This window comes from Zingiber officinale, chromosome 3A, assembly GCF_018446385.1.
Source record: "Zingiber officinale cultivar Zhangliang chromosome 3A, Zo_v1.1, whole genome shotgun sequence".
NCBI classification, from domain to species: Eukaryota; Viridiplantae; Streptophyta; class Magnoliopsida; order Zingiberales; family Zingiberaceae; genus Zingiber; species Zingiber officinale.
In genome coordinates, this window is record NC_055990.1 from 21,999,513 (window position 1) to 22,023,173 (window position 23,661).

The 23,661-nt window shown below is 35.0% G+C and overlaps 1 protein-coding gene across 1 annotated transcript; it reads left to right on the top strand.

The window, feature by feature from the left end:
• The first annotated feature begins 2,616 nt into the window (after positions 1-2,616).
• LOC122051390 lies at positions 2,617-22,168 on the top strand. The gene is made up of 13 exons (XM_042612515.1): positions 2,617-3,194; positions 4,617-4,766; positions 4,867-5,079; positions 5,164-5,253; positions 7,600-7,716; positions 8,829-9,098; positions 9,261-9,417; positions 10,054-10,131; positions 11,899-11,999; positions 15,555-15,725; positions 16,831-16,905; positions 20,318-20,410; positions 21,705-22,168. Exons 1-13 carry the CDS (start codon positions 2,796-2,798, stop codon positions 22,026-22,028), a joined length of 2,238 nt encoding a protein of 745 aa, XP_042468449.1. The 5' UTR covers positions 2,617-2,795; the 3' UTR covers positions 22,029-22,168.
• Positions 22,169-23,661: the final 1,493 nt, after the last annotated feature.

Sequence of the window (23,661 nt, forward strand, 5' to 3'; positions counted from 1 at the left end):
TACACCCCAACGACTTGATACTAGTCGACTGGTCCACTTCGGTTGAGAAAACTGGAATATTTTATTCGCTCCCACCAGTCGGCTAGTAAAGTCATCAGTCGACTAGTAAACCCTAAACCTATGATTTTACCCTAAGTACAATCTCTCATGCACTTATCCTCGCTCGCACAATCTCGACCTTATATTCTAGCCTCCTCCATCAGTCTTGCGTCTCTCAGATACTTCCTCATCCTTCATGCCTTGCCTTCAAGAGCTTTCTTTGGCCTCGTCCTTTATTATCGGGTCTTCCATTGTCATGAGCTCCTTGCTCCGGGACTTCAAGCTTGCCAAGTTATACTTGGACTTACGTTGCCAAGACTGCACACTTGGACTTACACTACCAAGCCTCCACACTTGGACTTTGCTTTTGCCAAGATCACACTTAGACTTTGCCTTGTTGTACCTACATCCTGCACACTCACAAGTGCATATCAAATACAACAATAATCTAATTTAAACCTTTGCCTAAATATCAAAGCACTGATTGCTCCAACATTGCCTCCAACAATGGCCACTTCATTTTTTATTATACTTTTTCCTGTGTACCATAACTTAAAACTTGAGTTCTCTATCATCTTTGCTTTCTCACCTATCCACTTTGTCTCTTATACACACAAAATACTAATTCTTCTCCTAATTATTGTATCTACTACATCCATCGATTTATCAATGAGAGTTTCTATGTTCTATGTTTCAAATCTTAGACTATTAAGGGCGTGTTTGGTTTGTTTGCATTTTCATTTCATTTTTTAGAAAACCATATTTTCTCGTTTTTCATAAAATAACTTTTTTGTATTTTTCATTTTTTTAGAAAATGTTCTCTTTTTTTCTTGAAAATGGACTTGGAAAATACAAACCAAACGCGTTTTTTATTTTCTTAGAAAATAAAAATAAAGAATAACATGGAAAATGTAAACCAAATGCCCTCTAATTTTCCTATTATATTTGTTCTGATCCAACTTATGGTGTGAGAACTCTTGTCTATTTAACACACTATACTCAAGTTCTCATGGATATGAAGCGATCTTTACTGATAGGTTCTAGTCGGACCCTGCAACACAAACTCTTACATATTTGACACTACACTTGAGTTTTGAAGATGTAGCGGTTATTGCTGAGATGTTATAGTCGAACCCTGTAACGCATTCCTTTTGGGACCAATATAGTATTAACATAATAATTTAATGAATTTATTTATTGAATATTTATGATAGTTTTAATCAATTAAAAAGGTTTTAAATAAATGTAATTAAAATTAGTCTGATCTAATAAAATTTAAAAAAATTAAAATATTATAATTAAACTATTTTTTTAATTAAAGCTCTATTATTTGAACAATTTTTGTAAGATTAGCCGGTGCTTGTCTTGAAACACTTACAAATGAAATGTTTTCATTATATTAACGAAGTCGTGTAATGTTCCAAATTATTTTTAAGATAATTAATCAAAGTATTAAAATGATTATTTAAACTCAACTTATCTAGTTTAGCTAAAGCTAACGCACTCGAGCTGAATTTATTTTTATATTATCAAATTCTTAATTTAAACTTATTTAATTATTTTATTTTTTTTAATCAGAATTTATGTAGTTGTTTATTTTGTAAATTTATTTATAAGAGTTTTTTTCATACACATAAACATGATTTATGAGTTTTATTCTTATAACGTTATTAGACGTTTTTACCCCGAGGAACCATCACATTATCATATTTATTCATAGAAGTATCTTAGTATTATTTCTTTCCTATCCTTTCCACTAACCTTCTAAATCTTTTACATATTTCCTAATGCATCCTACCTCTTCAGGATTCAAAAAGGATATGATATTTTCTTTATCAGGTCGATCGTTGGACTTGATATAGAAGCCTGATAAGATCTTATATCAGACGTACAGTGAACCTTATATTTTTCTATATCATATCTATTTCAAGTCTGATATGATTCAATATCAGATCAACATCAGATTTAACGTGGATCTAATATTTTCTCAGATCAGGTTTAGTCTGAGTTTAATATAAACCTATATTAAGTATATTTTTTCATATTAAATCCATCAGAAAATATATTAAAAATAAAGGGAATTTAGGAGATTAATGGGAGTTTTTTTTTCGTTTTTTCATATACTTTTGATAAATAAAGAAAAACCACTCCTTTCGGTAAAACAGCCTGCCATTATTCTAATTATTAACTACGAAATACATATGCGGTTAAAACCCGCATAATATTAAATTATGAATCTATCCTTTACGACCTACCATCATCCATGCCAAAAAGGGCATAAAAGTCATTAGCACTCTCCAAACGTCTACCCGCCTTCAGTGCACTTTCCTGATAGCGGGGCCCGCTTGTATTCGTCTATCGGTACGGGATGGGTACATATGGCCTCTTTTCGTAGAGAGGACAAGACCGGTTACCGTTTGCGGGGAAGACGAAGCGCATATAAACCGGACGGTCAACAGATCCAACGGCGAGAATTTGCAGCTACGATTACCATAGACGGCCAGATCTCCTCGTTGTCCAGTTTGGCGCTTATTTATTGTCGTTTCAGTTAATTACTAAAACGCCCTTATGCTTGGAAAGCGATCCCCCATTTTGTCCGTTCCCCTCGTGCCCCTCTCTCTGTCTCTCTCCTCTCCGCTCCGCTCCTCCGCTACGCCGTAGTTCATTTCTTCCCGTCCTCAATTCTCTCGCTCCGCGTCTCACGGATTGTGACCTTCTTGCGGGGACCCGAACTGTTGTGTCGAGATCGCACGGGCATGGCGGAGGAAGAGGAGTTCGCGAGGGCCGTCGAGGATGGGTTGAAGCTGGCGAAGCGGGTGTACGCCGGAAAGGACCGGCAGGTCACGGGGCCACCGAGACCGGTGGGAGGGATGGAAAGGAAGGCGGACTCGTTCCTTCCTTCGGCGCCGATGGTGTATGCGGTGATATCCGACCCCCGGATCGTCGACAACCCGGATATTCCCAGCTACCAGCCGCACGTGTATGGAAGGTGCGATCCGCCGGCGCTGATTCCGCTCCATATGGGAGATATCGGGATGGAAATAGACTGTCTCCTCGACTCGGCTTTCGTCTCCGTCCACGGCCGGTGGCGGGTTCATTGCGTGATGCGTAATAAGAGTTGCAGCTGCCGGTTGGTTGTCCCCATAGGCGATCAGGTAAAGCGAATTTGTTCCTGTTTTTTCCCACAATTTTTTTGCGTTCGCTTTTCACCTAGGATTACCTCGAAGCTGCCGTTGAATATTACTTTGGCAGGTCATTATCTGTCGCTGTTCATATCAGGAAGAGTAAGTTTTTTTCTGTAAATATTAAATTGTCATTGCGGAGATGCCAGTATTATCGCCAAAAATGTAGTCCGTCTACATCCTGTTCCTACTTTTCGATAGACTACAAATGAAGATTTCCATGGTGTAGTGTGTTGATAAACAGTTTAGCACGATAGTTGCTCTGATATCATCTTGGTTGAAAGATTGAAGCTCCAATTGCTCCCAATTTCTAGCCATAGTGACCAAAGTACTAATGTATGGTTTTAGGTGGTGTTATGGCACTAGAGAAAGTAGCTTGAAATGATGAAGGTTTGTAATAATACTAGGCATACAATAAACCTAAGATAGGATAGCTTAAGGGCTTATAAATTCCTTTCTGCTAGGGCTTGCAGTCAGCTTTTGTTTACACAGTAACGAATGAAGTGCACTGCTATAGACTATGATTTGCATAAATTTTCATTGACATTTGTTTTTTTCATTTTGCTTGATGTATTGATAATAAACAGGCGATTTAAGTTAATATCATCTTGGTTGAAAGATTGAAGCTCCAATTGCTCCCAATTTCTAGCCATAGTGACCAAAGTACTAATGTATGGTTTTAGGTGGTGTTATGGCACTAGAGAAAGTAGCTTGAAATGATGAAGGTTTGTAATAATACTAGGTATACAATAAACCTAAGATAGGATAGCTTAAGGGCTTATAAATTCCTTTCTGCTAGGGCTTGCAGTCAGCTTTTGTTTACACATTAACGAATGAAGTGCACTGCTATAGACTATGATTTGCATAAATTTTCATTGACATTTGTTTTTTTCATTTTGCTTGATGTATTGATAATAAACAGGTGATTTAAGTTAATCCTAATAGCCTAGTTAAACAATAAATATGGTGTTTATTAACTTCTGAATTTGACACAGAGGAAACATACTTCACTAAGCCTTTAGAATTTTCTTTAGTAAGTTTAAACCATATGGTATTTAGAAACTTCGGAATTTTCCACGGGAAATATACTTAACTAACCCTTTGGTTAATTTTCCTCAGTAGGTTTTTATGTCTTCAATATATAAAAGGCATATACAACTTATAACGTCCTCAGTTGGTTTTAATATCAATACTGATATACAGCTTATCTTGTTTCCTGGACTGTTTTGACTATAAATCATGTACTGGTATAGTTCTAAGTCAAATAATCGTGTAATAGAATGAATCATATGAAATTTATGCTTTCTGCCATATTTTCATGGTTGTATTGTTGTTTTGCAAGTCTTCTAGCCTTTGAATTTATTTCTTATAAACTAAGAAGGGTGTCGCTAACAGGGTTCAGTTCTAGGTGTTGAGATTGAGGTTGGTGGAAGATCATACCATACTCAGGTGATTGAAGAGGAAGAACATAACATTGGAAATACTGCTGAAAATAAAGGCAGTGGCTTCCTAAAAGGACACATATTTTACATGACAATTCCTCAGGTGATTCAGCCATAAACATCTGTCTATTGCTGGTCACATGCTCTCTTCTAAAGTTCAAATTACTTATATAGGCAATTTTTGTAATGTCTGTTTTGCCAAGGTCAATGGAGGATCAGACATTTCTATCAAAGCAAAATGGTCACAAAAGTTGGCATATAATGACGGCCAATTCTTGGTTAGCATACCTTTCAATTTTCCAGAATATGTCACTCCATTTTCAAAAGTTGTTGCAAAAAAGGAAAAAATTCAGTTAAACCTGAATAGTGGTTTCGGAAAGGAACTTCTGATCCAGAAGATAAGCCATCTTCTGAAGGTGATGACTGTGGTTTATTATTGAACATTTGGAATACAGGGACTCACTCAGATCTGTTAATGACATTTCTAATTCCTTTTCCAGGAAAAAAATTGCCAAGCAGGAAAGTTAAATTTTTTGTATGAAGCAAATGTTGATGGTTGGTCAGATAAAGATTTTGAATTTTCATATAGTGTAAGTTCCAATTTTATTTTCATTTTGCATAATATTGAATGTTTCTTTCTTCTGAAGTTGGTTGTCTTTAACTCTTTATGGCAAATCTACAATTATGAGACTAATCATGCCTCAAGATATAAAATATCAGTATCGTTATCAATTTGATCTATAGCACCCCTCCCCATTTCAACATAGGTTGCTGATTGGTGTTGTTAGTTCAAGGTGATCTAGTTTTAGACTGGGTTCATGTCACCCATTTCAACACAAGCTGTTGCTTGGTACTGTTAGTTCATTGTGACCTAATTTTAGTCCGGCTTCACATCTCAGATCTCCTCAGACTTGGCCTTTTTTTTTAAAAAAAAAATAAGGAACATGCAAAAACAATTTGAAATGATACCTAATTATTCAAGTGTTATACTTATATTAAATAGTTGCATCACAGTGTATTTTTATAGTTATTATTATATCTAAGCCTTTGATTGATCGAAAATGCATGTTTAATCAAGATATTCTTGAAAATCAGATCTATATTATGTTTAACGACTTGAATTGGGTTCTTTAGGGTTTAAGGTGAGTTGCTTGAGAGGAATTAAAGTATTATTGATTAGGTTGGGTTGGATTCAACTTCGGCTTAATTTAGAATTTGAGTTTCAATTGAATTATTTCGAATCATACTAAATTCAATTGTGAACAAATTAATATTGATCTAGGTAAAGATAAGTTGGCGAGGATTCTATTAATTGTCTTCTTTCTCCCCTTCTTCACATCTACATGAGATGGAGTGTGTGCGCGCGCGTGTGCGTGTCTGCGTGAATAATTATAAAAAATTATTTTATTTAGGAGTCACAAACGATCATATGAAGGGGAGCCTTGGCGCAACGGTAAAGTTGTTGCCATATTACCAAAAGGTCACGAATTCGAATCCTGAAAACAGTCTCTTGCAAAAAGCAGGGTAAGACTACGCACAATGGATCCTTCCCAGGACCCCGTATGGCGGGAGCTTCATGCACCGTGCTACCCTTTAAACGATCATATACAACTGTAAATTTCCTAAAATGATGTGTCATGAAAAAAATACTTGCTTTATTAAATATTGATTGTTAAAGCATCTGATTGAATTTAAATATATCTTAATTAAGGTTGTTTGGGGTTTTGGATCAAGATCCTACACATGAACAAGAAGAAGATTAAATTGTAGGTTCATAAGATTCCACTTGGGATCTAGAACATTTAGATCAATTTGGATCATAAGATCCAAAGCTCTAGATTGCAATTTTTTACAACTATGGTACAAGACATGGTGATCTCATTGGTTAGGTGGCTACCATACTTGACATCAGTGTGTGGTGAGACTCTCAGACAAGGAGAAATGAGAAATTGAGTAGGCTAGATGAAAATTAATAGAAGAGGAGGAAGGGGAAGGGGAAGGGGAAGGAGAATAAAAGCATAAACAAAGAATATCTCAGTAGGTCACTCCCCTTTCCTGGTCACAGTTGGGAGTGAATTGTTTAATGCAGACAGGGGAAGGAGAATAAAAGCATAAACAAAGAATATCTCAGTAGGTCACTCCCCTTTCCTGGTCACAGTTGGGAGTCTGAATTGTTTAATGCAGACATGAACAACGGTATCTATAATGATTGATTGTGTATGAAATAGGTGAATGCATAAATTTGCCGAAGAATGCATTGTTTCAATTTCAGTCCACGAGTAGTGGTTTCCTCGAGTGACAAGCCGACAAGGAGGAACAAAATTTGAAACCATGTCAAGTCTTACTTCATTGCTTTACATTATCTACTAACTTGTGCAAAACCTTTCAATGCGTTATTAGCATGCCATGTGCACTTATCCTAGAGTTTTAAACTAGTTTTGCCTACTCCATATAATATGTTCGCTTCGGTTTTTTTAATTAGTGGAACTATAAACGGAATCTTGCTCTTGTGCTTAGATCAATTCAGTGTTAACCAAACATTAGAGCTAGCAAATGCTTAACTAATGGAGCATAATTGACTCAGCCAAATTGCATTAGTTAGAGGACAATATCGCCAATTTATGTCACATTGAGTTAACATTTGTTTGTTTGAACTGTGGCCAATAATAATATTTCTTTAATACTTGAAATTTCTTTCAATTCTAGCACAAAAGGATAGATGTGCAAGATGAACTTTTGAACATAAAGTTGCAAGTCCTAATTATATGGGTTATTATTTTAACCTTTTTAATTTGAATATGCACAATAGGACAACTGAATGTTTAGCACAGTTAATTTTGTCTCTCATTTGACAATTTAGGTAAGGAAATGAAAAAATAACCTTGTGCTGTTTTAGGAAATGAGGCTTACAGTTCTTTTTTTTTTGTCTTCATCAGCTTTATTCAAATGACTTGTCTGGTGGTATACTCTTAAAGTCTCCAACAACACATGATGGTGACCAGAGAGATATGTTCTGCTTTTATCTTTTTCCAGGAAGTAATCAGCGAAAAAAGGTCAGCCTCTCCACAATTTCAACAACGCTTCTTGTGTTCAACTCAAAAACTAGCATTCATTTATTTGGTTCCAACCTACCAATGATATGTGACTTTAATTTTCAACTGGGGACCATTGTTGCGTTTATAGTGTGTAATGTGGCTACAACACGACTGAGTGCAGTAGTGGGGATCGAGCTTGCATGGGAGTGGGTGGCTGTTTGGATGGGAACAGGATGCTATTGATTGTGTGGATGTGGGCTGCGACAAAATGGTGGGGTGTGATTGAAAGGAATGGCCTCACATGAAAGACAGGGAGTCACTTTGGATTTTAGTATAGAAATCAAACTAGGTTCTGCTCTGATATCAAGTGATGTAGCATCAATGCACACACAACCTTATACAAAGGGAAGACTCCCAAGTCTCAATAGAGAAGATAGTGGAAATCTTATTATTACCTATGATAATTACATAGGCAATGTGCCATTTTTATAAATTTGACCTTGCCAGAAACTAGGAAAGAAGGAAATATAATACTCCTAGTTAATTGATAAAAAATTAACAAACGAAGAAACAAAACACTACGAACCATTGCAAATTATTTTCAAACAAGTAAAATTGAATTTGAGATTCAAATTCAAAATTATCTCTCAATCTGCATCATAGATATAAGCCATGCTAATCAATATTGAGTTTCTATAATCTACTAGGCTGGTAAATTTTGACTATGCTATTTGACATGATACGATTTCAAACCATGGTCAAGAAAACAATTATTGTTACCATAGATCTTAATATATTTTTTGAAAAGATTTACTAAACAATAAACATCTATTGTTTATATCAGAGAACTTGTAAGTGTAATTTAAGCTTCTAATTTGCTCTCTTTCTCTCTCTCTCCATGATCTTATATATGACATTTATCACCTCCCTTGTTGTACTTCCATATGTAACTCTGACCATGCAATGAATGAGCTTATCATTTTAAAGGGTGCTCACCATATGGTACTTTACATATCAGGGAACATCTTTAAATGTTAGGTTACTTGTAATTGTATATTTTCCTTGAAAAAACTTATGCCAAATTATTATATAAAATTTCTATTCGGATGTTTTTTTTTCAATTGAAACAGGTTTTCAAAAATGAAATTGTCTTTGTCGTTGATGTAAGTGGAAGCATGCATGGAAAGTTTATCGAGAATGTTAAGAGCTCATTAGCTGCGTCACTGTTAGAGCTCAGGCCAGGCGATTTGTTTGATATCATAGCTTTCAATGATGAGTTGCATTCTTTTTCACCATGTTTGGAGCATGCTACGGAAGAAATGGTAGAAAGTGCTATCCAGTGGATGAATAAAGATTTTATTGCGGAGGGTGGAACAGACATAATGCACCCCTTAAAGGAGGTAACTTCTTGATTAGCACAAACTTAACATATCTCTGTATGTTCCCTATTTGTTCAAGTTCTTACTTTTTCTGGATGAATTTTAATTGTGTTTCTAGACATTGTTGTTTGTATTAGTAAATTTAAAATATGGATTGTTGTGTTATTGTTTCTGTTATTATAGGCAGTTGGTTTACTATCAAGTACAAATTGTTCAATTCCACAAATTTTTCTCATTACTGATGGAGCTGTTGAAGATGAGCACAACATCTGTAACACCATTAAAACTCTTTTGGCAAATAGTGGATCTATATCTCCTCGGATTTCTACATTTGGCATAGGTAAGTTATATAGATCACTAGCTTCTTATTAAGTAGCATAATTTTGTGGAAACTGCTCCATCCCAGTACTTGTGATTGCCCTGCATATGTGAAGCATCAAAATTAAATCAGGAATGTTTGCCATAAATTTCTTAGATAGGCTTCCTCTGTTTACATTTGCTATCAGCTCACACTTCATGTACTATGGGTGACAGTTAAAATGATTAACTAAATAAAGTTAACTTTGAGACCAACTGCAATGAAATTTTGAAATAACAAATTGATTCTGTTTCTCGTATATATATCTTGTTCCTGTTTCCTAGCTGTTTTATGCAACCAGGATTCAGGGAAGTGATTGTCAACAATCTCTGATCCATTGGAATTTGCAACTTCATGACAACATTTTTTAGTGCTAAGTGTTGCTAATAGATAATCTGCCTTTGTTTTGAATTTTTTTTATCGTGTAAGATTCATTTATTTTTGGCTTATCATTAATTTGTGGAATATGCAATCCGTATGAATCTCAGCTATAGTTCTAAGTTTTTTTATGGAGGATTTTGTGATGTATCTTCCCACTCCATCATTGCTACTTCTTTGGAAGACTGTGCTTTATACATTGTTTTCAGAAGATTCATTATGCTGAAAACAATTTTCCAGGTTCTTATTGCAACCATTATTTCTTGAAGATTCTGGCTTCTATTGGGAGGGGGCAGTATGATGCTGCATATGATCCAGGTCAGTCACATTTCCAATTATAACAAAGTTCTTCAGGCATTAATTTGGTTTAATGTTGTCAATTTAGAAGCTATTGCTACAGTGGTTGCTTATGTGGCAACCATTTCAATTTTCATAGTAGATGAAATAAAACAAATTTTATATCATCTAAGAGCAATTAGGTGCAACCCCCCCAAAAAATAAATGATAATATGAGAATTAGTCTAAAGATGACATAGTCATGCCAACGCCTAATTGATTCTATAATTAGACAAGCTGAATGAGTCAGAGTCATAGCTATGGGAGGTATATCATAGAAAACTTTGCCATCAAATGTGATTTAAGGGATATAGCCTACTTCAAAGAGTCCAATGGAGGGAAAAGATTCCCATAGCACATCTTTAATAGTTGGGACTAACGAGGCTTAATAATGTTGGTGATGATGAAATAGTGGTACTTTCGTCAAAATTATTTTAGGTTACTAAATGATTCATTTTTCTCACACAAGTAAAACTTGCTATAAATGACCTAACTTTTTTGGGGTCAGCTGTATGATTCTGGTTATTTGACATTTTTTTTCCCAATTAGTCCTGTAATCCGCTGATTTGAAAATATTAAGATTAACGGATGGGGTAATTTTGGGCCAGTTAGTATGCTTTCTTGTCATCCATTGTTATGTGATTATGTCTAGTATCTTGTTGTTAGAAACATTGTGAGGGTAATGAATAAAATCTGTTTCTACACAATTTTGTTTATGAAAAAGTAAGTGGATCAAAAAGTTGCTTCTACGTTTGTACTATTCCAGTTTCCTATATTGTTTGTAAGACCAACTGCCTTTTCGGAGCTGTACTGGAAACTATGTTGCCTTTTAGGAATAGGAAAATCAGATAGTTATATTTTTAGCTTACTTCCTGGATTCATTGTGTACAAGGTAGAAACACCATGTAATTAAATTCTTCATTTTCTATGAAATTATGCAGACTACTTACATGTTACAGCTTTAAATTTTTATATGGCACAAGATTAATCAACAATTATTGTCTACTACTTAAACTATTACTATAGTCTATAGATATAGCTAGAAATAAATTTGGGTTGAATGCCAGGCTTTAGATCTATTTATATTTGGAAATACTTCAGTTGTATATTCGGTTAAAGTTTTCTTATAACTAGTGTGGTCGTGCACACGCGTTGCGTGTGTAATATAATAAATTATTTGGGTCTTTGAAAATCCGAATTGTTTTATAAACCAAGAATTAATTATTTGGGTAAGATTAGAGAATCCCTTCCCTATGCAAAAAATTATTTTAATTTAATATTATACTTGTCTTAGTAAAAAAACTAAGAAAAGTAAACCAAGCTAGAGAATCTCTTCCCTATGTAAAAAATTATTTTAATTTAATATTATACTTGTCTTAGTAAAAAAAAACTAAGAAAAGTATATTTTTTAACATTGTCGGCTTAAAATATTTATAGAAGCTTCTTTGATCATAGTGTTGTCAATTTTAAGATATGAGACTAAAGAGAACTATATTTTTTTATATAAAACAATCAGAAAATTAATGATAAGAACAATTCTAGATTGTTTCGCTTGTGGAATTACTAATAAACCTTGAAATTATTTTTAGTGTAAATAGAAAAAAGGGCGTTAACGTAAATACATTTTAGGCTTCACCAAAGTTAGTTAGTAAAGGGGGGAGATTTTTAATAAAATAGTAAGATATATAATTTTTAACTTAATATTTCTATTCATATTCATTATTAATTTCTCCATATGCTTTTATATAGATTCAATAGGAACACATATTAAGAAATGGTTTTGTAGAGCTTCATCAACCATAGTAGCAAACCTGACAGTTGACAGCTTCACTGACCTTGATGAATTTGAGGTATGTTCTGCAGATTCAGGTGATCTTTATGAGAGTTTATTATTATTTGAAATTGATTTTGCAGAAAAGGGGAGACCATGTTCTTGTTTTTTTTGTTTGATTTCTGACTATCTTCTTTCATGTCTTCCAAAATCTTGATGAAATTTGCAACTTGAAGTATAAGAAACAATGTTTAAAAATTCTGTGTTGATGCCAGATTCAGTATCAGTCCATAAAGATACATTCTCCTAGATACTACCTTCCGATACTTTATTTACTTCCAACAACAATGACAGTTTAACTTTAGCATACTATACGAGTAGGAGAACTTCTCATAATGTCTTCTTATTAGTAGTCTCTACTAATACTAGAATGTCTCTTTCATTGATTACTTTATATAATAGTTAGTTAATTATTGTTGAAGGTGTGATGCTCCATGTCCATTAGTCTCACATATACCAGTGCAATGGTCCATTATATAAATTGTGATATCTTTCCTAACAGCTCGAGCTTTTGTGCTTGTGGTTAGTCAATCAAATTTAACATGGCTTGAGAGCATGAAGTCCATGGCTCAAATCCTCCTATGTAGGGGGAAAAAAAAGCCTGTAGCTTTGAGTCATGATGAGCGTGAGGGGGAGTGTTAGAGGTAGCATGTTCTATGTTCATTAGTTTCACATGGACAAGTGCAGTGGCCTATTTTATAAAGTGTAGCATAGGTTCCAACAGCTTGAGCTTTTTAAAATCAGTGATTAGCTAATCAACTTTAACAGTTATAGATAGAGTTGTGTACATATATTATATAATTTATAAATTATTGTCATATCTATGCCTCTAAATAACTTAAAATTGTAATATCTAATTGAAGTTTAATTAGGGTACAAAAACTTAAAATTCGGTTTCATAGGGTTTAAATTTGTCTTGCTTGATGCAATGGTAAAACGAATATTACTTATATGGATGGTATGTAGGGTCAACAATGTTGCCTAAGTGACTTGTGAAAAATTAACTCTCACCCATGCTAGTGGGTCTCAATTTTGGTTCACAACCACAATGGTACGAATAGCTCGTACCAACCGATATGGGACAAAACTTTAATGAGTGAGAGTTATTCACATTACATGGAACACATATAACTTGTATTGAAATTTTCCTTGCTTTGTTATTCTTGATTTATATGGTGCTTTCTAGTCATATGGTTCTATGCATGTGATTCCATATGGTTCTATGCAAGTGATTCAAAGGTTTTTGATTTGTGGTCTGCAACAATTATTTAACTAGTTGTTCATGTAAAAACATTAACGCTGCCAAATTAGATAGTTCTAGTCTACAAAAGTTTATTAGGAAAGTAGAACAATTGTGACAATTTAAAACAGAAGGGTTAACTGTAAAATCTAACTTGCCTTTAGAATTTTTAACAATGATACTCAAAATTGCAAGGCCATTCAAACATACAATTCAGTTTCATAAGAGTCGAGACTTTATAGTGGACAATACTAGTTAGATTCAATTATATGTTGGCCCCTTTTGTGGTATATTTCTTTAGCAAAATTGCCTTAAAGTTTGTTTGCTTTCCTTTTAGGGTTTGTGCTTTGGTTCTAGCATATTTCATATTAATTGCAATACCTTTGCATACTAAGGGCCTATTCCTTGGAGGTAGGAAGCGGGACGGAAAGGAGAACGGAAAGGGAGGAAGTGAATATAAGGAAAGGAAAAAATTATTTGTTTCAAGGGTTAAAATCTCAAGTTATGCAGGTGTTTTAGTCTCTAATCAAAAGAGTTTTGATCTTATGTTGTGCTGATAAAGTTGTTGTCGTGTTACCTGGAGGTCATAGGTTCGAGTTTCGAAAATAGCCCCTTGCAAAGCAAGATAAGGCTTTATACAATAAACTTTTCTCTGGGACCCCACATTAGCGGGAGTTTTGTGTACTAGGTTGTCCTTTTTTTATTATAAATATTCTTAATTATATAGTATTAATTAATAATAGACCTAATTAATTATATATAATTATATATAATCAAAATAGATAAATAATTAAATATTGTAATTGAAAGGTAAGAGACCCAGCTACAGTTGTGACTCTCCCCATGATTCCACCACCCAGTTTGATACTGACCGTCATCGAATCACAATGTCAGCAAGATTGCAAGAAGTTGCCTCTGATCCTTGCATAAGTTTTGTCCTAAGATTTTGTGCGAATCACTTGCTTGACTCCTTTATAGATCCGTAGGCCACCTTCCTTTGTGGCGCCACCTCTCTCAATTCTTTGTTATTTTTGGGTATGTCGTATTGTGTATATTTTGGTTCCATTTATGTTGTCTTTCTTGTCTCCACCTCCCGCTCCTTGATTTTGATTCTCGATTGCAAATTTGTCTTTGTCCTTGCGGAACAAACAGACTCTGAGGAGAAAGAAGAAGGGGAGCTAGAATGACTCCTTTGTCTTGTCAGTAAAGACGTTGTTCTGCTTCTCGGCACAAGAACTGAATGGAAAGTCTTAGCTATGTCGACTGTCACAGCTTGAAATTTTAATCTATGGTTTATTTGATACTGATCTAAAGGAGAGGTGGGGAAAAGAGTGAAATGGCAAAAGTCCCTTTCATCTTCCCCCATTCTCCTTCTTGATGAATTCAAGAAAGCATCAACAAGGAGCTTCTCATGGTGAGGATATACAAGAGAACTATGACAGTGTGATGGATTTACAGAAGCTATAGATGTCGGCGAGGACCTGTGGGTGGATGCTTTTAGCACAATGGAGTAATGCTTGGAATCAAGGGATTGGCTGATGTCAGGTTTGGAGGTGAACTTGGAGTTGAGGACAGTGAGTCACGCATTGGCATTGTCAAGCTTGCAAAGGAAGTCAATGATGAGGCATTCCTCTTGCTGCTATGTTGGAAAGCAAAAGAGTTATAGAAGATGACCTAGAATCATCTTAGTGGTTTGATCTTCCACGGAGTACAACCTCACTGAGCATCAAATCAACATGGACGACACTATATATGGTTAAAATGGTTTGGAGAAATTGGCTGGGTAATTTTGACATTTCAGAATTGACTGGTCACTGGTCCATTTCCACCGTTCTGCCCAGTTTTGTATGAACATCTTTTCTGTTCTGCTTCCGTAGATAGCCATTATCTTCTCTTCAGTTGTTCAAATAAATCAGTGAAAGGGAGTGCCCATTTCGTAAGCTCAGTTTCCCTCTCCACTAAAATGTGGCATTTACTGCAATTAGGCAGGCCCTCAATGAATCAGTTATTTGGACCTTATAGTTGTTTCAGTTTAAACCACTTTTTATATACTTAATCATGGATAGTCTGATTTATTCAGGTTATCACAAAAATTGAAGAATCTAGGTTGTTCCTTATTTGGCATATTAAAGATTCGTTGCAATTTTCTTTGGGTGCCAAACAAATTAGTAGTTTGGACCTTATAAACTCAATAATGGATAATCCAATTTATGCAGGTTAGTGTCAAAATTTATGAAAAAAAAATATATATCAAATTTTCTAGCATTTACCTCATTATCTGGCTGTACATTTCTCTGATAAAACAACCTCAACGACTGTTACCTGTCCTTTCAGGTTTACTCTATTAATATTCCAGATCTTTCAGCTCAATGCCCACTGATAATATCAGGCCGATTTTATGGAAGGTTTCCGGAGACTCTTCAAGCTAAGGGAATCTTGGCTGATATGACTGATATTGTTATCGACTTGAAGGTGTACAACACAAAAGATTTTCCTCTTGAGAAAGTAAGAAACACATTTAGTAAAATTTCCTTTGTTTTCTATGAAAAGAACCTATGACCAAATATTTTAATCTGAACATCCTTTGCAACTGTGACATGAATTTCTTATCAAAGAATAGTATTCACAATTTTGGCTGCATGGTATCATCTGGTAAAAGTGGCCTGATCTTGGATTCAACAAACTACGATATGTTAGTACAATGCTAGTTGCCCACACAATAATCACTTAGCATGCTGGCTAAATGTTTGCATCGATCAGAAAGTAGTATTTATGTGTGGAAACCAATGCTGGTTCCTATTTAGCTTTCTATTTGTTTGAATCTAAAATTTCACAATAAGATTTAGGTTTAAGATGTAATGTCTGATATTAAAAAACTTAGTCTTGAGAAGGAACCTTTATGGAGTTTTTGCTGCGATTGCCTCTAAAATTCCTTAATCATTAAAGTGATGTACAAAACCTGTATCTAATGCGGATTTCTTGTTTATCTGCATAAATATTACCACCCTACACTTCCAAACAGTATATTTTTTATCCCAGTAATGCTTAGGTGATTATGTCTCTTTCTATCAGATATTATGCATGGATGTTTGTGCACAAGCTAGAAATTGATATTGACAGATGACAGGCTTGAAGATGGAGCCTTAAGAAAATGGAAGAAAACTCATACAAGAAAGCTAGATTCTATTAGGGGGTTGAGAAAAATCAATGGCAAACTAACTTGTGCATGCTATAGAGCAATAAACATTGCAGCTCTAACCATGTAGACTTAGAATGTGTAAAATCTGCTAGGATAAAACTGATCTTTAGAGGGCAAAGATCAGATCTTTAAACTTTAACAAGGTAGTTATATGATCTTACTGTTTGACTTGGAAATGACTTTTAAAAACTTTTAAAAGGTAATCACATGAACTTACTGTTTGACTTGGAACTGGGTTTTGTTATCAGAAACATGCCAGCACTGTAATTTATAATTGATACCACAAATAATTGTGGCATCAAGATTTGTTTATCCCTTTATATATTTTTATGTCCATGTATTGGCTGTATCAGATTACGACCACTTTCTACATACCCCTGTATAATAGTATTTTTATCAATGTACTCACAGGCTTTGGTCAAGCAGCATATTGATCTTCTTACAGCTCAGGCATGGTTTACTGAGAGTAAACAACTTGAGGAAAAGGTTGATGCGACTATACTATTATACTTTCTCTGTCTTACCTTGCTTTTCTTGTCCCACAAATCTTATCCTATTCTTTCATGTGTGTTTTAACCTTACTGTGGATCAGTTATTGTTTCAGATTTACAATGTAAGCTGTAACTATTTCTGTTGGTCATTATTATCCTCATGTTCCCTAGAGCAATATCTAGCAACATTTACTTTGATGTTTAGTTGCTCTTACAGAAAAACAAAACTGTTGAAATTTTTATGCATGCAATTATTTTCCCAGTTATATTGCATCTGCAGTCACTAGAGGTATATTAGTATTCTTATGCTAATATGGAATCAACTTATTTTTTATTAATAGTCCAGCTACATGTGTCCACCTGTGTTTGATACTTGATAACAATTTCATTGTTATGTTTCATTCAGTTCAACACAAAACTATTGCTATTATGTCCCAGACTAGGTTCATTCTAGTTTACCTTTTTAACTTTGTATATTCTAGTTTAATGTTCAGTTAAATTCTCTACAGTTTGATTTTATTTGTACAGTGCATTTATGTTTCTCTTGATGCAAAGGTTGGACCTATTCAAGCCTTTGCTCAAGTTAAAAAAAAAAAGAGAAGTTGCATGTGTGCATGAAAGATAAAAGAAGCCTAAATGATGAAAGGGATGATGCCTAAAATTGTTCTTTCTTATTATTTCTTTGATCTCTTCTAGTTATGTTATTCGCCACTGTTCTTTCTGTTGATCTATTGTAGTCATGCTATTCACCACTCATCAAACTTCCGCTTAGCTTACTAGTTCATTTTACTTGGACTTACTTGCCTTTGACTTCTTAAATTGGGAATTACACACACCTATATGAAATCTTTATTGGAAGTTTGGATCCCTGTTTCCATTATCACTCTAGTTGAATCGGCCTTGTTATGGATGAATCACAATGGATAAAGAAGTCTACCAAACACTAGAGTTGGCTTGAATGTTGATTGGGGGAAGTTGGCTAGAATAGATAGAGGTGAGAGGAGTTTAGTCAAATCAGGAATTGTAGCTGGCTAACTCAACCAAACTAGGAGGAGCTCATTCAAGGTGGACTTAAATCAGTCAAGGTGAATTTTGCTCAACCAAAGTGACTGAAACTTGTGCCAAGCTGACTTGGAAACTGTTGGACACCTGACTTGGAGAGAGAGAGAGCTAAGGACAGGAGCTATTGTGTGTGTGATAGAATTAGTTGGGTTGGACCTTGATGGAAGAGTTACTGGGACTGGGTGTGTGATAGAATTAGTTGGTTTTAGGTGGAGATGAATGAGAATGGGATGGGTGTGGATTGAAGTGGAGATGGGCAACAAATCGTCACCTTGAGTTGCCTAGAGTTATTCTAAACCTTCAAAGTTATTGCAGCGTGAGTTGCCATCCGATTCCCGAGTTACATGTGGAATCCCTGGACTTTGACTGTTGACTGGCTTGACTTGGCTGTTTCCTTATATTATGAACAAGCAGATTCAACCCTGCTCACACAATTGATCACCCATGTCTGAACACGTGTCTGCTTGTGCATAGAGTTTACTAATATCAGACTTGGTACATTACTAAATTATACTAGAATTGTGGGCATCATCCTCTAGTGTCAGACTGCCTTATCAAACTGTCTAAAAGTATTCATGCATGTAAACCTTATATATGACTGAAATTAATCCTTCACTTTATTGCAACTCTCAGAAAATTTCTCATTGTTATTGTCCTAATGCAGTAATCACAATACATTTTTTTTAAAAATTAATTAATTCATAAAATGCAATAAAAAAGTCTCATTGTTCTCCAAGTTTAAGCAATCTGAATATAAAAGCAACAGTATGTCTGGAGCTTTGTAGGTCCATAATCTCTAAATAAATATAGTGAGTAATTTTTTATTAGTAGTACATTCTTTAATTTAAAATACTACTGCCTACGTTGGCTTAAAGAATGTCCATTTTTTTCTTTGAACTTTCTAGTGACAAACCTCTTCATCACTGCATGCATGTCCATGAAAGATCTCTTATGAGACATGAACTCTTTGATTCTATATTCATTAACAGTTGTCTGATTTTAGTTAATCAAAATTATTTAGATCCACGTGTTCAGTAAAACTAAACACATAAAAACATGAAACTCTATAGGAATATAGGGTCTGTATTTTTATGGAAAATAATTTATGTGTAAAATATTTTCCCAAGAAAATGTTTTAGGGAATATCTATTATGTTTCCTTGTTTGGCAGTGATACAAGGAAAATAATTTCCCTTCCCTCCCCTGCACACAGGATGGTTGGCAGGGACAATTGTCAGCCAAGACGGTTGATGGTTACCAACCGTTCACCTATTGACCAATCAGCAGGGTCGGTTGGCAATCATCAGTCAATCAATGGAGATTGATTGGTCCATCCCAACGGGCAGTCAATTGCCATCAGTCAATCGGTTGTTGTCAATCAAGTAGGACACTTGTTGATCATTGATCTTGGCCAGTTGAGAGATTGGGATGGTCAATGGCTGTTGTCAGCTAGTAGGTATGGTTGAAAATCCACGGTCACCGGCCAATGATTAGTCGACAAGGATGGTTAGTGGTCACCTGCCAATCGGCAAGAACAGTTAACCATCAAGGATGGTCATCAGTCAGCCTACCTGCCAACAAGGTTGGCCCACCAATATTCTTGGCTGTATGCAGCGGAGGGACCTAGGGGAGAAAGAAGAGTAAGTAAACTGCTTGGGTGGGGGAAATGTTTTCTGCGTGTTTCAAGTGAGTCATTTTTTTCCCCAAAATGCTCTATTTTACATTGACAATAATTTTCCGCCACATTAATAAAACATTTTTCAAGAAAATAATTTCCACTAAGCAAACAAACCTAAGTTCCCTAAAGCAGTTTAATCTAACTTTCTTCATAAAACAACGTCAAAATGGGAAAGCTAGGGAAACTGATATCAGTCTTTGGCTTAGCAATGAGGTTGCTCCTATCAATTTGGAGATTGGAGTTAACAACCTGCACCATCATATTTTCTTTTGAAAAAATTATTTGATATATTGAGCATATTCCATCAGTTTAATTTTCAGTTTTCCATTCAAAAAGTTCCTCTTTTTTTTTTTTTGTTTTTTTTATTCCTCTTAAATCTTAAAGTTTTGTATTTGCCAAGTTTCAAGTCATTGTTCCTTCTTTAAGACATGACCAGTAATTCTCTAACACTAAAAAATTAAACAAACATTTTGAAAAGAAAAGATGATATTTTTTCTTATGCTGAGATTTCTCTTTTATAAGGCATGTCATTTCTTTGCTGTGTGTGTCTGACTAATGTAATCCGCAGTGTACCCATGATAAAGTTGAAATATATTTCAATGTTCATGAGAAAGTAGACGAGTGGTTCTTATAATCTCGTATTTTTTTCTATTTACTTGATTTTACAGGTGGCGAAATTAAGCATACACAATAGCATTCCTTCAGAGTATGCATGTATGGTTTTACTCCAAAGGGACACCGTAAAGGAGGCAGTAAAACAGGTACAGGTTATCTGCTATTGCACTTATACCTCATGCAATGTGGGATTGCCAAATTTCTGCTAGAAATAGTTCATCTATTCTCAAACAAAATGAGAAATAGGTCTTGTGAATGAAAAAAATCCTCATCCTTATTACTTTTTTCCTAGAACATCTCCCAATTTACGGCTAATAGCTAACAACTCTCATGAAAAATAATGACATGACATGTTTTAGCTATCAAATAGGGATTTGGCAACACCTGTACTTTAATTGTGTTCTATGAACTACCAGGATGCAAAAAGATGAAGGTTTGTTTTTAAAAACTGTGCATGATGTTCCTTCTCATATGAGTGCATGCTTTGTCAGATCAGATAGCTCACATTTTCATATGCAGTCATATTTCTTTGATCCCCTGTTGGCCTCCTCAAATAAATTTAGTTGTTTATCTTTTATTTAGTTGACAGTTTAGATAAGAGAGATATTAGACGAATCAAGTTTAATGCAAAATTTTATTTCAAAAGTTTTGGAGTGTTGGCTAGTTATTTCAAACAGGAGAAACCAATGAATCATACTGGATTCAAATGAAAAGAGGGAACAGGGTGATAATTATTAATGCAAAATACCCAGTTGGTCTCTAATAAATTTAGTTGTTTATCTTTTATTTAGCTGACAGTTTAGATGAGAGAGATATTACATGAATCAAGCTTAATGCAAACTTTTATTTCAAAACTTTTGGAGTGTTAGCTAGTTATTTCAACCAGGAGAAATCAATGAATCATACATGAATCAAGCTTAATGCAAACTTTTATATCAAAACTTTTGGAGTGTTAGCTAGTTATTTCAACCAGGAGAAATCAATGAATCATACATGAATCAAGCTTAATGCAAACTTTTATTTCAAAACTTTTGGAGTGTTAGCTAGTTATTTCAACCAGGAGAAATCAATGAATCATACATGATTCAAATGAAAAGAGGGAACAGGGTGATAATTATTAGTATCAATTAAATAATGTAGGTAAAGGGTATTAGTTTAATTCTTGCACATTATTTTGCAACCCATAAGTTCTTCGTGATCCTCTCGCTCTATTAGAAACTTGGATCTTATCTAGTATATGTCATGAAGAGTTTTGGCATTTTGTTATTTATCTTACAGGCATAAACTATTTATTATTGTTTATTACTTTATTTAGTGATGTTCTGAAAAACTATTCAGTTCCGTTTACCTTGTCCTGATACGCTTCTTAGAGCCTAGGAGTTCAGCACTTTATTTCCTTTATCAAAACCCCAAGCTGATGGATTTTGTTGAACTGGACAGGCCAAGAAGAAAACTTCCCGAATGCGTGCAGGCCAAGGATACAACTTTCCAACTGTGGTGCATGGAGTGACCATTGGCTTCGGAGATCCAACAGCGACCAAAGAAAATCGTCAAATAGGGGCTCAGAAGGAGCCCGAGATCCTTACCGTCTACAAAACCATTGGCTGCTGTAGCAAGATAGCCTACTGCTGCTGCTGCCCTTGCTGCATAAACACATGCAATAAGCTTAACGATCAGCTTGTGATTGCATTGACGCAGCTCTGTGCTGCTCTATCATGCCTTGCCTGCTCAGAATGCTGTAGTGAGTTATGTGGCGCCGACTAGTTATATTCCTCCCATGTTGTATCTTCGTATATTGTATCGATTTGTTACGTTTATGCGTATGCAGTTCTTGTTCTTGTTCAAGTTGCAAACTAATGTTTCATAGATGAGTGAGTTGTATAATATAATGCCTCTTGTATGTATTCATGGTTCCTGTAAAAATTATGAAAAAAAAAAAATTATTGTATAAGATTAATTTACTACAATAAGTATTCATAAACTTGTGAGCATTTAGATATGAATACTTAGTTCTTATCTACAACACTATTTTATCTTTTACTAATAGGGTACTTAAGTTTTAAAATACCTGAAAATCTCACTTAAATTTTATATTTATAAAAGAGTGTTCTTATTTTTTAAAATATCGTCTCTTTTAAAAGTATAAAATAATAATAAAAAAATGGTGCTTGAGGTTGCTACCGGTAGCTGCCGCAGTTGTCTGGTTGTGGATGGGTTGCAAAATTGTGGTCATCAGTTGTGGCCTCTAGCTGCAGCATCGCGACAAGGTTGTTTGCGATCTTTTAGTTGTGGTGGCAAAAGACGATTACGTTTGTCCCCATCGATGACCTTCTAGTTGTGAAATCACAGTTAAGAGGTTGGTTGCAGGGGCGGAACTGCCTAGTATGACACAGTTCCTGACTATGGGAGCTGCTTTTGCAGCCCCCAATCTTCTTCTCCGGTAAATTTTTATGCAGGAGGTGATGAAGCCGATGGTGTTGGTGGAGTAATGGAACCAACATGAGCTCTAGGCCTTTCGCCTCCCGTCCCCTCCTCGTCCTTCTTCCTGTCCAAAAGGATATGTTGAAGTGTGTCTGTGCATGCGATCGACGGCGGTAGTGACGGATGACTTGCTTCTAGTAAGTTTCTTAATTGTCTTTAGTCCCGCCATGTCCTAAAACCTCAACTTCCTGACCTTCTTATCTATGAAAGTTTATTTATAAAAGTTCAGTTTGTGTGCCAATTAACAGAGTCATAACTTCATATATAAAGCATCTCTAGAGTCTCTACACTCCCTTCTTCTATTCCATGTCCATGCCCAGGTTTGTATTTTAAATCCTCTAGGTCGATTAATAAATTTCAATCAAAATCTATTGATAGCCTTAGCTAACTTTAATTGGATCCAATCCAAGTCTAGAAGGTTTTTACATTGCTCCTGCCCTAAAGCCTTAGCTTCATGATCCTCTCATGTATAGTCTGTCTATAAAAATTTAGCATGTGCTAATTGGCACAAAGTCAAAACTTCATGTAGGAGGTCAGTTCTTAAAGTTCAGTACCACTGTATTATGGGTTCGAGAGATCAAAACACTATGGCATTGATTTTAAAGATTCAACACCGCTTTAGTAGTGCTGATTTTCAAAACTCAATACTATTGTATTACTACAGAATCGAGAAATCAGAACATGTTGTTGATTTTGATTTTGAAGGTTTACCACCACTTTGATGCTAGTTTTCAAAGTTCAATACCACTACCACTGTGTTGTTGGTTCGAGAAACCATAATATTATATTGTTGATTTTGAAGATTCAACACCACCTTGATGTTGATTTTCAAAGTTCAATACCATTGTATTGTGGGATCGAAGCCTTCAGAACATTGTAGTGCTAATTTTGAAGGTTCAACATCATTTTAGTACTG

Coding starts and splice junctions, on each gene's coding strand:
- LOC122051390 (XM_042612515.1), top strand. CDS start 2,796: ATGGCGGAGGAAGAGGAGTTCGCGAGGGCCGTCGAGGATGGGTTGAAG. Junction 5,080..5,163: donor AGATAAGCCATCTTCTGAAG/GTGATGACTGTG, acceptor TTCCTTTTCCAG/GAAAAAAATTGCCAAGCAGG. Junction 7,717..8,828: donor GAAGTAATCAGCGAAAAAAG/GTCAGCCTCTCC, acceptor CAATTGAAACAG/GTTTTCAAAAATGAAATTGT.